Raw genomic sequence first — 13443 nt, 5'->3', positions numbered from 1 at the left:
ACTTGGTGATCAAAAAGAATGAAATCTTGCCATTTGCAGCAACGTGGATGGAACTAGGGTGTCTTATGCTAAGGAAAATAAGTCGGTCAGAGAAAGACAAGTATCTTATGATCTCGCTTATATGTGGGATTTAAGAAACAAAACAGATGAACATAGGGGAAGGGAAGGAACAGTAAGATAAAAACAGAGAGAGAGGCAATACATAAGAGATTTTTAAATACAGAGATCTTCTGAGATGTTTTGTGGAAAGGAAAGGTGCGTGAAAGGTAGCTCTAAGAGTGACCTGAGTAGAGAAGTATTTTCCAGATGTTTGTGTGCTGAGAGGAAGAGGGCCACAGCAATGGGGATGCTGGAGCTTAAGGTGAAGATTAAGAGGAATACAAAGATTTAAGATGAAAACTTGATTAAATAAACCAGGTTCTGTAAGAGACAGATGAGGTGGGGGCAAGAGCCCAGATGAGAGTGTTACCCTTAGGAATGAGGATGGCCCCTCTTCTATGTGTTTATATATGCAAATATGCTGTGATACGGGAGATGGATGTTGGTTTTCTTTTCAGAGGTGGGAGATACATTTCAACTTAAACTCTTTCTTTTTATTTTTCATTAAAAAATAAGCCTCTAGGGTTTATAAACTTACAAATCAATAATTTTCCATTTATTCCTAATTAGAAGCATACGGTCCTTTTTTTTTTTTTTTTAATACTACCACAACTGCTGAGTTAAGGACGTTTCCCTTAAGTGAGCTCCTCAAGTGACATCTTTGTGCCTAGACCTCTGTGCCTTGTCCAATTTACTAAATAGAGAATCAGATAGGATTTACATAATTCGGTAGGCCCTTGCCATCTACAGGCACTGTTCTAGCTTCTGGGAGGCAGCCTAAGAGGAGTAAGACACATGCACTGTCCTCAAGGAGTTTATAGTCTAGGAAGGGTCACACATTCCATCCTAATATGAGCTTATCTACACAGGATGATTTCTTCCTTGGCAGCAGAGGTCAAGGTAATGAAAGACATAGGGACATCTGGTGGGAGAAGCAAAAGTAGAGATCTTCCTTGACTTACAATGGGGTTACATCTGGATAAACCCCAAATTGAAAATATAGTAATTATATGTAATATACCTAACCTACAGAAGATCGCAGCTTAGCCTAACCTACCTTAAATGTGCTCAGACACTGACATTAGCTCCCAGTTGGCCCCATCTTTTCAAACAAAGCCAACTTTATAATAAAGTGGTGCCTATCTATCTCATGTAATTTATTGGATTCTGCATTAACAGTGAAAGGCGGATGGTTGTGTGGGTAGAGAATGGTTGCGGGTGAATGAGTGATTGGCGTTCGTGATCGTGGGGCTGACTGGGAGCTGTGGCTCGCTGCCCCCTCCCAGCATCACGAGAGAGGCTTGTACCGCAGGTCACTAGCCTGGGAGAAGACCAACACTTAAAATTCGGGGAAAGCTTTCTACGGAACGCATGTTGCTTCGGCACCATAATAAAGTCAAAAAATCATTAAGTTGAACCGTCATAAGTTGGAGACCGTCTGCACTAATTTCTGGGAAAAGAAACAAAAGGAGCCAGAAAATGTGCAGAACTGAACATGAGAAGGCACTTTGGAAAAGTGTCACCAATGGAAGGACACACACGTTTTCCATAACCTCCAAGAAAAATGTCATGGTGGAGACGGCTTTACTTGGAATCCACAAGTGAGAGAGAGAAAACCAGGCCTTCCAGCTGGAGGGTAAAGCATGAAGTAAGGCAAATGGGAAAGCGTGCATGGGAAATAGGTGGAGGGAGGAGCTCGTCTATCGAGGATCTCCTCTAGTGAGGCCACACACTGCGGTACATGAGCATAAAAGGGGGAGTGCATGGTGGTGATGAAGGGAAATAAAACCGGAAAGGTTGGTTGGGTCTAGTTTGCTTTGAACGTCAGGAGGCACATTATCCTGTGGGCAGGAAGTGGCCATCAGGGTTTTGAACAGGGTGGACTGAAGAATGGGAGGCAGTGGGGAAGGCATGACCATGCGTGGGCTGAGATTCCAAGCTTCCCATGCATGCTCCATCGTCCCACTGGATTTTACCTACAAAGCACAGATTCAAAGAGGAAATTATTAATAATCTGAAGATGCAAACTGCAGAGCATTAAACTCCCAAATGGGGCCCTTGTTAGTAGAGGGCCCCCCTGTGACTATGCTGGATGTGTGTCTGTGAGGCCGGCTCTTGAGTAACCTTTAAGAATAGTGTTTCAGGGGCACCTGGGTGGCTCAGTTGGTTAAGTGTCCAACTTCGGCTCAGGTCATGATCTTGCGGTTCATGAGTTGGAGGCCCACATCGGGCTCTGTGCTGACAGCTCAGAGGCTGGGGCCTGCTTTGGATTCTGTGTTTCCCTCTCTCTGCCCCGTCCCCTCCCTTATGCTCTGTCTCTCAAATATAAGTAAACATTAAAAATAGAAGCAGAAGAAGAACAGTGTTTCAGAGGCACCTGGGTAGCTCAGTCGGTTAAATCTCTTGGGCTGAGGTCATGTTCCCACGGTGGTTGATGAGTTCGAGCCCCAAGTCCAGCTTGGTGTTGAGCGTGCAGAGCCTGCTTGGGATTCTCTCTCCCTCTCTGCCCCTCCCCTGCTGGTGTGTGTGCACGCTCTCTTTCAAAATAAATAAATAAACTTGAAAAAAAAAGAATATTGTTTCAGTGGAAGGGGGTTGGGGGTAGGATGGAAAGAGATGAGGCTCCAGCGCAGTGGAATGAGGATAGGGTGAAAGATGAGGTCGACCGCCCTTGATAATTTTGATGGTAGAGGCACTGGGATAGCACAAGGGTGTTGGGGTGGGATAAAGCCTTTAAAAAAAAAGTTTATTTATTTATTTTGAGAGAGTGCAAGCAGGGGGAGGGGCAGAGAGAGAATCCCAAGCAGGCTCCACTCTGCCAGAGCAGATCCCCAGGAGGGGCTTGAACTCACCACCCTGAGATCATGACCTGAGCTGAAATCAAGAGTCAGGTGCAGGGGGTGGGGGGTGGTTGTGAGAGAAAACCTTTTGAGAGTTTTGGGAGAAGGGATGGGTAACTTAGGCGTGTTTGTGGACAAATGGGGGTAGGAGTGAGTAAGGGAGGGTGTAAGGGATGGGCAGTAATTCCTACAGTAAGATCTCACAAAAGTCGAGATAGGATCCACAGTAATGGAACTGAAGGGCAAGCTGAGAAAAGAGGAGGGAAGTTCTGAGATAAGAAGGAGGAAGCAGACTGGATGGGCTGAGGAAGAGTTAACATTAGATGGCCTCGTTCTTAGCAAAGGAGAGAAAGATGTCATCCTCAGAGAATGCAAGTACCTGGGTGGGGGTGCTGAGGAGTCAACAGAAGCTCAGGAAATTCTGGGGAAATCAATGCATAGAAACAAGCATGGAATCTCAGAGCCATGGGTTTCAATTATGCTGCTAATCAGCGGCGTGGATTTAGGCAGATTGCTTCACCTCTAAGAGTCTGTTTATTCCTTGAGGAAATTAGATATTTACAAAATGGCACACATTTATATGGTGCTTAGTATTCTAAGTACTTTACATCCATTAACTTAATTAATTCTTACACCAATCCTGTAATGAGAAAGCGAGGAATGGACAGGCTGGCTTTATGAGTCTTCTAGGCACTGGTGAGGAGAGCTGGGCTTTGAACCCATGCACGTGCTCTGTGCTATGGTGTCTTGTGGTACCATAACACTCAGTGATCTCTTAGTTCGTACAACGTGCTGACGTATAATGTGTCCGTGAAATTAACTTTTTAGACAGATGAGTAGCTTTTGGATTCTGCCTGTAAGTCCCAAGCATGTTTCCTCCATGAACTTAATGAAGACTGGCTCTCCTTCCCAGTCAGCACCGCTGGGAATGGCTCATCATATGAAAAGCTTGAAATGGCCTCAAGGTGGCAGCATTAACTCAAAGATGGATAGAGACACCACTGGGCTTGAACTAGCCCCCAAGTCAGAATTGGCCCCTGTCTTGCCCCTCATTTTTCTGAAGCCCCCAGGGATAACTATTTGAATGGGAAGCCACTATTTAATCTTATGGGGAGACCAACTGTTGAAGGAGCCAGAGAAGTTAAGGCAGAAGTGTTCCCCGGGGAATTAAGAGCCTTCTTGAGGGAAAAGGAGGAAGACACATTCAGTGCTGTGAGAAACTGATGAGACTCAGAGATTCATAATTTATCTGAGTTATTCATTCAGTAAGCAGCACATTCTCGCTCATCACAACCTGGGACCATTCCGTTTTACCATGTAAATAGTCTTTGTTTTCAGCTGTGTAATTTTTTAGACTATTAAGCACTGGTAAAGGAGACTACTAAATTATTTTATAGAGCCAGGTGTTTTGGCTAGATGGTCTCAATAGTTAGTGTTGATCCTACAGGTGAAGTTTTCTCTGCCTTCTTCCTATTCTCTTCATTTTCTTCTTCCCCTTCTTTTCCCCCTCCCTCCTCCTCCTCCTCCTTCACCTCCTCCTACTTCTCTGTCTCCTCCTCCTTCTTCTCCTTCTCTGCCTTCTTCACCTCTTCTGCCTCCTGCTTCTCCTTCTCCTCATTCTCCTCCTTATTCTTCCTCTCCTTCTCTTTCTTCTTGCTCTTCTCTCTTCTCTTTCTTTTTTCATCTCTCTCTCTTATTCTCTCCCTCTTGTTCTCTCCATTTTCCCCTTGGCTGCTGTATTGATCAAATAAAATAATGCAGAGGATGCCTAGCCTTCAGAGTTGAGTGTGTGGGTCAGGAGATTTGATGCTATGAAATTCCAAGAGTGGTGCAAAAACTCCTTGGCCTCATTTGACCTAACCTTGCCACCTACTTGGCCCCTTCTTACTTCTTTTTCTATCAACAATTTCTAAATTTATTCTAACTGGAAATTTTTCCATGAAAACATTTGCATGAAAAAAAATTAAGTAAGTAGGCTTCACCCATGTAGCCGACTTTACTGGAACACGCATTTGTGAAACCTTATGAGAAATAGGACGCTTTTCTAGATTCTGAGAACATCCTCACTCTTCCACATTGACTCCCAAAGGAGCAGTACAGCTTTGTGTAAAAGTACATGGACTTTGAGTCCGATGGACAAGCACGTCCCCACTTTCTGGAACTATAAGATGCTCAGTGTTTGTCTGCTATATCCCCTGTTCTCATTCTCAAACCAATCATTTCTCCAAGGAGCCCTGGTTCCTTCTATTGAAGCCAAGATCTAGGTGCCAGGTATACAGTGAAGTTTTCACATCTATAAAATTGGAAAGGTAATACATTTCTTGTAGAGTTGTGTGAACTTTAAGTGAAATAACACACACGTACTTAAACAAGGGCCTGAACCATAGGAAGCACCCACTATCTGACAATTCAGTAGAGGCTGAAATAGAATTCTGCCCTTTCTATAAGCTCCATGTTAAAGCTCATTTGAAACCAGATCGATCGGGGGAAAAATTTTCCTGAAAGTGTTTTGATCCCCAAAACTCCCTGGAACTTGGGGTTCTTCAGTCTGAGCTGAGTTTAGGGAAAATGGAGATTCTGATGTTTATCATCTGTATTTGGCATTTAAAAACTTCTCCCCATTTAGTAGAGAAAGAGCCAAATCTCAGTACTCGTAAGAAATCTGTGGGCTGAGGAGGGACATTTGGACCTTCCATCTCCTTTGAAGACATTTTTGATGGAACTTGAGATCATTTTAACCTGTGCTTGTAGAACTGGGGCTCCCCCTGGGCCTAAAACCTCTTCAGTATCCCCTCAATGTTTCATTCCCTCGGGAAAAAGTGGTGTTTTGATTGCCTGTTTGCTTGACACTGAGCCCCGAGTTGCGATTGAGACCTTAGGGTATGTCCCTCCAGAGGATCCCAAATCTGTATGACTACCAGTTCCTGGCTGGCCCCAGCCCCCTCCCACTTTGGTATGACTCACTTGGGCTCTGAAACAAACTATAAAAGTAGCCGAACTGGCTTTACACTTTTGCTACACAGCCTGAGGAAATCTTTTACTATTTGAAGTCTGAGGTTCTCCTGGACTAAACAGCTTTGCTTTTCTTTTTCAGACTCAAAAAGTCTGGTAGTTGAAGGCAGTTCTGAATTGAGATCTCATAATTCCCCAGGAACCAGGTATATTTTCCCTGACCTTTTCCAAAACACTGTTCTTCACACTGTGGGTGAAAATAATGGGTCTGTCTAGGAGAAAGGGGCTCAGAAATGGTATAAAACATGACTCTGAAGTCTATTTTCTTCATTCTCCTCTGCCACATCTCATAAAAAATGGAAACACAGTGAGCCTCCCATAGGTAATTTTGGCTCACCTTTCTTAAATAGAAACTGACATAGTCATTGCCAGATAGGATACTGATACCAACTGGTGTTAATAAAACCCAGCAGCCATGTTCAGATGATCGACCAATAGCTTAATAGAAAAAGAAATAAATTAGGTTGTATTGAGCACCCACCACAGACCACAGAGTGGCTGGATTTTTCCACATCTTATCTTACTTAATCCTCTACTGATAGAGGGAAGTTGACTTGCTTCCAGTTGCACAGCTAGTAAGCATTAAAAACTATTATTCTAACTCAATTGTTGTGCTTCTAGTCTGCTCATTCATTCAACAAATATAAATAAGTAATATTGTACCATGTGCCTGGCACCCGCCTAGGCGGTGAATAATGATACAGAAAACCGTGACAGACTTTATCTCTTTCTTTATGAAATCCAGTCTAGTAATTTTCCATTGAGAATCTTCTTTGAAACTCCCCAAATGGGGTGTGATGGCCAGGGGTGAGTCTTCAAACCCCTTTAGAAACAATTGTGATGAAACTTTGATTTCCAGACTATCTATCTTGGTGGTTTAAGCTCCTAAAATTCTTTAAGTTTGAATGTTTTTCAGTTTTCAGCACACTTCCTTATTCATTATTTATTAAATGAAGTGGTCTATTCTATATTACCTTCAAATATTTAAAAATGTCTTTATTCTTGCAAGGACCCTTCTGATATTTATTTTAGACCTTTCAGGGCTTGGGTAAGAAATACAATGGCAGGAGCAGCGATGGGCTTTGGATTCAGGCCTTGCAACCCTTCAGGGAGTGCTCTGGGCAAAAGACGCTTCCAGATTTCTCTTGGCTGCTGCGGATTCAGACACATTTGTCAACAGTGACTGCAATGCAGAATGGAAAGAGTTGTCCATCATGAGAACATAGAAAATGCCTTGAATATTAATTGCTAACATATGAAGATGGCATTCTGGGGCAGTTCAGTATAAGGAGCATGTGATAACTGGTAGAAATTATACCTATAGCTTGGGTGGATATAATTGAGTGGTCAGTTCTAACCAAGGACATTGATCAAGCAAACGTTTTCAGAAGGTGCTTTGGAACAGAATTCAGCATCCACACTGAGTCAGCTGCCTTTCATTCTTAGAGTTTTTCCAGGTTGTTTGTCCTCTCGTGGGTTGGGGGCAGAGGTTGGTTTATGAGAGAGGAGTACCTTGTTAGTCAAAGGATCCCAGTACTTGGTAAGCAGTTTTCCCTTCCTGCTCTCCCCCATGCCCCCACCAATGAGCAGCAATATTTGGCTGGATCTCCCAACCTTGAACTAATTACTTTATGTCTCTAAGTCTTAGTTTCTTCATGTATATACCTGTACATGAATATGGTTATATTAAACATTATATAGGTATATTATATATATATATTATATAACGTATATTATAAGATGAATAATATACATGACTGATGGAATTGTAATTAAATGAAGACATGAACACAAAAAGAGTTTTATAAACTCTAGAAGACTGGTTCTCAACTGGGGACAGTGTTGCCCCACCCCCACCCCCCCCCCCCCGCCCTCCAGGGAACATGTGGGACATTTGGGAGTGTCTGGAGGCATTGTTGGTTGTCACAACTGGGGAAGGGGGTGTGTTACTGGCATCTAGTGGGTAGAGGCCAGAGATACTGCTCAACATCCTACACTTCACAGGACAGCCTGCTCCTTGCCCCCTCCTCCCACCTGCAACCAAAGAACTGTTCAGCCCATAATGTCAATAGCACAGAGGCTGAGAAATCCTGCTCTGGAGCATTGCATAGATATTGCAATCAAGTTACTGTGTGATCTCGAGGGGGCACCACATACCTCAGTTTTTAACATACAAGATCGAGAAATTGCCCATTCCAGATTATAGGATATTATGATCGCTGAATTCTAGAGAGGAAGCACATGGCAAAAGTCAAAAGGAAAAAAACAATCACAGATTTTTTTGGATGAATATAGTGGAAAGTGCTACTGGTTGGAAAGTTAGCTGGTACATTACTGGATGGGAATCCATCAATAAGCAAAAGCAGATGAAAAATATACAACTCTAGGATTTATCCTAAAGAACAAGAAAGTCATGAGGAGCCGTGTGCAGGGGTGTTCACTGGAACATTGTTTATAAAGGGGACACACGGCAGAGCAAGGAGTGGATCCTGTGCAACAGCATTTCACCTGCTGCACAGCACTGGCGTGTGTAACACTCGCCCAAACAGGACAGGCTGGGCTGTCTCCTTGTTTGTTGGTGGAAAAAAGGCTCCTGGTGGTGAGCATAGCATGATGCATAGAATTGTTGAATCGCTGTGTGGCACACCTGAAACGAATGTAACATTGTGTATTAACTCTACTAAAAAATAAATTAAAATAAATAAAATAAAGGCTCCTCAAGCTGAAGACTGCAGCCACTTTCCAAGGTAAGCCAAGGTCAAGCAGAGCTGAGGCGTTTTCCCCTCCTCATCCCTCGTTTCGCCCTTCCTCTCCTTCCACGCTTGGTTTTCTCTCCCTTGTCTGAGCTCCTCCTCTGCTCGGCTTCCAGGGGTAGGGAAAGCCCGGAAACACTTCAGGCTGAGGGGGAACAACAGGAAAAAGAGACCGTGCACCGGAATCAAGACACAAGCCCTTCGCCAGGTCTGCCGGCTCCATTTGCCTGTTATTTCTGCACATTGTTCACAGCACGGGTCTGAGCTAATATTCTGGCAGGAAACATGGGTCCAGCTAGACGGAACAGCAAGCTGTGTGTTGCGGAGTTAGATAGCGTGAAAAATCTTTGAAGACTTTGCTGATGATTTCCTTTCATCAGATATTTGTTTATGTATGCCAAGGGGCCTTGGCAGGCTGGGTGGGCCAGAGGCGATGAGGACAAGGGTCTCAAGAGGCTTACGGCTACTTGTGGAGCTGGGTGGCTGCCCAAGTAATTGTGTGCTAATCAAGCCTGAGAGCCGAGACCTGGAGGACTGGATTGTAACCCGGATCAATAACAGAGGTTTCTGAAGGGAGGTGAAGACATCTGCATTTCCATGGAAATGCGTAAATGTCAATTGAATTACTGTGGAAGAATAAACTCATAAAGACACTAAGGGTTGTAGTTAAGACCTCTGGACTTAACATCAGACAGGCCAGGTTTTTCATTCTGTTTCCAACACTCACTAGTTTTGTGACTTTGGACCGTAGTTACTATCATTATTATTATTGCTGTCCAATCCCATCTAAAAGCTACTGGATTTTAGGAGCAGATAGTAGCCAGAAAAGGGAGACCAAGCATGAGATATACTGCCAGCTGGAGCTAATCTAAGAAAGAGGGCGAAATGCTCTATCGTGGAGCATTGTTCATAAAGGTGAAAAAGGGGAAATGAGGGACTGGGGTTGTCATTCGGCAGTTTCTCCTTGTGTAAAAGGAGGAAAATAACAGGGTCAAACCCAAAGAGTTGGTGTGAGGACTAAATGAGTTAACTATGAGTAATGCCTAGCATAGAGTAAGCCATTATTCTGATTTCTGCGATTACTTCCATTACTTCCATACTTCCATCATATGTGCACAGACAATGTTAAGAAATCTCCATGGCGTCTGTATTCTTGGGAGTGGAATAAGAAGTCAAGATATGAGGGATTTAGACTTTTTACTTCATACTGTTCTCTTTTTAATTTAAAAAAAATTTTTTAACGTTTTATTTATTTTTGAGACAGGGAGAGACAGCATGAACAGGGGAGGGTCAGAGAGAGGGAGACACAGAATCTGAAACAGGCTCCAGGCTCCGAGCTGTCAGCACAGAGCCCGACGCGGGGCTCGAACTCACGGACCGCGAGTCATGACCTGAGCCCAAGTCGGCCGCCTAACCGACTGAGCCACCCAGGCACCCCGACTCTTTTTTATTTTTAAAAAGAGATTTTAAATAAGATCTTAAAACTGTGTTACTGTGTTACAGAACTTGTTTTATACGATATAAACAGGTAGAACAATTCAAGCTCTGAGTGTATGGGACTTCAGGTTCAGAAATATAAAGGTGTGACCTTTGATTCTGAAATTGGGTTATTTGGGTTGATATTAAACTCTTCTAGCCTTAACTTTCTGTAAAATGGGTATAGTAGCACCTACCTCATAGGATTAAATGCTATCATACGATGGAAGGGTCCTGCATGTGCCTTACACCTCATCCATTCTCAACACATATTAGTTTACTATTTTAATTTTTTTTAAATTTTTTTTAATGTTTTTATTTATTTTTGAGACAGGGAGAGACAGAGCATGATCAGGGGAGGGGCAGAGAGAGAGGGAGACACAGAATCCGAAGCGGGCTCCAGGCTCTGAGCTGTCAGCACAGAGCCCGACGTGGGGCTCGAACTCACGGACCGTGAGATCCTCGGACGCTCAACCGACTGAGCCACCCAGGCGCCCCAGTTTACTAGTTTTATACCATCCCATCCTCTCTCCTATCCTTTCTTCTCATTTTCATCGCCTCTTCCTTAATCACCAGATGAAATTCAAGTTGGCCCTTATGGAGAATGGCACAGAAGCAACAGAGTTCATCCTCTTGGGATTAACAGATGACCCTCATCTTCAGGTCCCCCTCCTCCTGGTATTTTTATTCATCTACCTCATCACTCTGGTTGGGAATGGGGGGATGATGGCAATCATCCGCGCAGACCCCCACCTCCACACTCCAATGTATTTTTTCCTCAGTAACCTCTCCTTCGTAGACCTGGGCTACTCGTCAGCGGTAGCTCCTAAGATGGTGGCCGCACTGCATTCAGGGAGCAAAGTCATCACCTACAATGGATGTGCTGCTCAGTTCTTCTTCTTCGTGGGTTTTGCCACTGTCGAGTGCTACCTCCTGGCCTCCATGGCCTACGACCGCCATGCAGCTGTGTGTAGGCCACTCCATTACTCCACCACCATGACGGCAGGTGTGTGTGCCCTCCTGACTGCTGGCTCCTATGTCTGTGGCTTCCTCAATGCCTCCATTCACACGGCAAACACCTTTAGACTCTCATTCTGTGGCTCTCACGAAGTAAATCATTTCTTCTGCGACATTCCGCCACTCTTAACTCTCTCGTGTTCTGACACTCGCATCAGCAGCTTGGCCGTCTTCTGTGTCGTGGGCTTCAACGTCTTCTTCACCCTCCTGGTCATCCTCATCTCTTACTTCTTCATATACATCGCCATTCAAAGGATGCGTTCTGCGGAAGGACGGAAGAAAGCCTTCTCTACCTGTGCCTCCCACCTCACTGCTGTCACCATCTTCTATGGAACCATCATCTTCATGTACTTACAGCCCAGCTCCGGCGAGTCAATGGACACGGACAAAATTGCTTCTGTGTTTTACTCGGTGGTGATTCCCATGCTGAACCCCTTGATCTACAGCCTTAGGAACAAAGAGGTAAAAAATGCTCTCTGGAAAATACGCAACCAACTTTATCCTCCGTCGTTAAGTGTGAGTAGGAAGTAGACAGGTAACTGGGGGGGATAAACCTTCCCTCAGACCTAGATGCCATTGAACTCTGAGGTTTGGCAAATTTCAGCTCTTTTTTCTCCAACAACAGTGGTTACTCCTGCCACTTGGGGAAATCACAAAAGCAGCACTTTAAAAAAATTTTTTTAATGTTTATTTACTTTTGAAACAGAGGGAGACAGAGCACGAGTGGGGGAGGAACAGAGAGAGAGGGAGACATGGAATCTGAAGCAGGCTCCAGGCTCTGAGCTGTCAGCACAGAGCCTGATTCGGGGCTCGAACCCACCAACCGTGAGATGATGACCTGAGCTGAAGTCAGATGCTTAACCGACTGAGCCACCCAAGCGCCCCACAAAAGCAGCACTTTAAAATGTCTCACTTGGGGAGATAATCTATTTAGTGAATAACAACATGGGACATTTAAACCCTTCTTGCACTAGTTTCTTGATGTGATTCAAAGCAGAAGATCAAAGCCTAAACTCAATGCACTGGATTTCCCCTTCCTTATTTTTAATTAGAAGAAATGTCCATTCGCTATTAAAATTTGGTGTCAGGATCATATCTTCGTTGTAGAATATTTATCATTCGAAATGCACTGCATTATGCTTTTCATCTTTGGTCCATGGGTTTGAAAGTTAAAGCTTCTACTGCAGACAAAGGATGTTTTTATTAATTTTAATAATGCCTCGGAGAAAGTTTTCACTCAAAGGACAGGGCACTGGACCCAGAGTCAGATGCCCCAGCTGTCAGTCCTTCCAGCCGCACCCCGCGCGCCCCCCCCCCCCCACTCCACACACACATTCCTGTTCACTCATTGGTGGAGCACACTGTATTCTCAGTCTCCTTCTGCTAATGTGTTGGGACAGCTTTGGTAAAAAAACAAAAAAAAACAAAAAACCCCCAGTGAGCCACCTTTGTATGTAACAGTTTCAGATAAGCTGTTTAAACTTTAACCCAAATAAACATATCTTCCTTGAGAGAGTTTGCACTCTGTTCTATGCTTTTGGCCTTTGTCTAACATAATTACCAAAGCTTGTGGAAGGTTTGGAGGAAAAAGCATTTTTCTTCCCCAAGGGCTATGATAGAGGAGATTTGTCTTCTGGATTAAACGCTTGCATTTTTAGCACCTTTAAGTTCGGTGAATCTATGATGAATACACATAATAGCTTTCTGGGCCCTGTTGACTTCTGTTTTTTCAATAATTCAGTTCACCTCTGGATCCCTGTTGCATTCCGATGTTCTTTAATTAGCTGCTACAAGAATAAAGAAGCCTGTAGAAATTTACCTACCTCCTAAATGTGAATGGCACAGTGACGGACAGCCCAAGTCCACCTTTGGGTCTTATTTTGTGTGTGGGATGGTATCAGCAAATGTGTGTGTGGGAGGCGGTGATTAGTTTTACTTCTCACATATCAACAGCTTGGTGGTGTTTATAGCCACAATTAGTCTAAGTCACTACATATTTCATGATATCAACATCTCAAAAACAATGAAAAAAGAATTTCTGTTTTAAATGTGAACACCAGAAATCTTGGTGGGCTAAAGCAGGGAGCTTAGAAAGTCAAATTCGTTTTGAGATTACCAAACTCATTCTGCGCAGGGCAACCTCTAACTGAGGAGAGGCGATGGTGGGTCTGGTGGAGAGAAGAGCAAAGAGGGAGTTTTGGAAATGATGTTGACCTTTAGGAGAAACTTCCCCTGGCACACGGCCA

The 13443-nt window shown here is 43.9% G+C and overlaps 1 protein-coding gene across 1 annotated transcript; it reads left to right on the top strand.

Moving 5' to 3' along the window:
* The first annotated feature begins 10774 nt into the window (after positions 1-10774).
* On the top strand, positions 10775-11728 carry LOC124505805 (olfactory receptor 1444). Its single transcript, XM_047071842.1, has one exon. The coding sequence runs from the start codon at positions 10778-10780 to the stop codon at positions 11726-11728; it is 951 nt and encodes a 316-aa protein (XP_046927798.1). The 5' UTR covers positions 10775-10777.
* The last annotated feature ends 1715 nt before the right edge of the window (positions 11729-13443 follow it).

The sequence above is a fragment of the Lynx rufus genome, unplaced genomic scaffold (genome assembly GCF_022079265.1).
Source record: "Lynx rufus isolate CCGP_SWC_20201006 ecotype Redwood Valley unplaced genomic scaffold, mLynRuf1.p SCAF_9, whole genome shotgun sequence".
In the NCBI taxonomy this organism is placed as follows: Eukaryota; Metazoa; Chordata; class Mammalia; order Carnivora; family Felidae; genus Lynx; species Lynx rufus.
This window is presented reverse-complemented; position numbering and strand designations above follow the sequence as displayed.

What these genes read in the sequence shown, in the direction of transcription:
- LOC124505805 (XM_047071842.1), top strand. Translation starts at nt 10,778, where the DNA reads ATGGAGAATGGCACAGAAGCAACAGAGTTCATCCTCTTGGGATTAACA.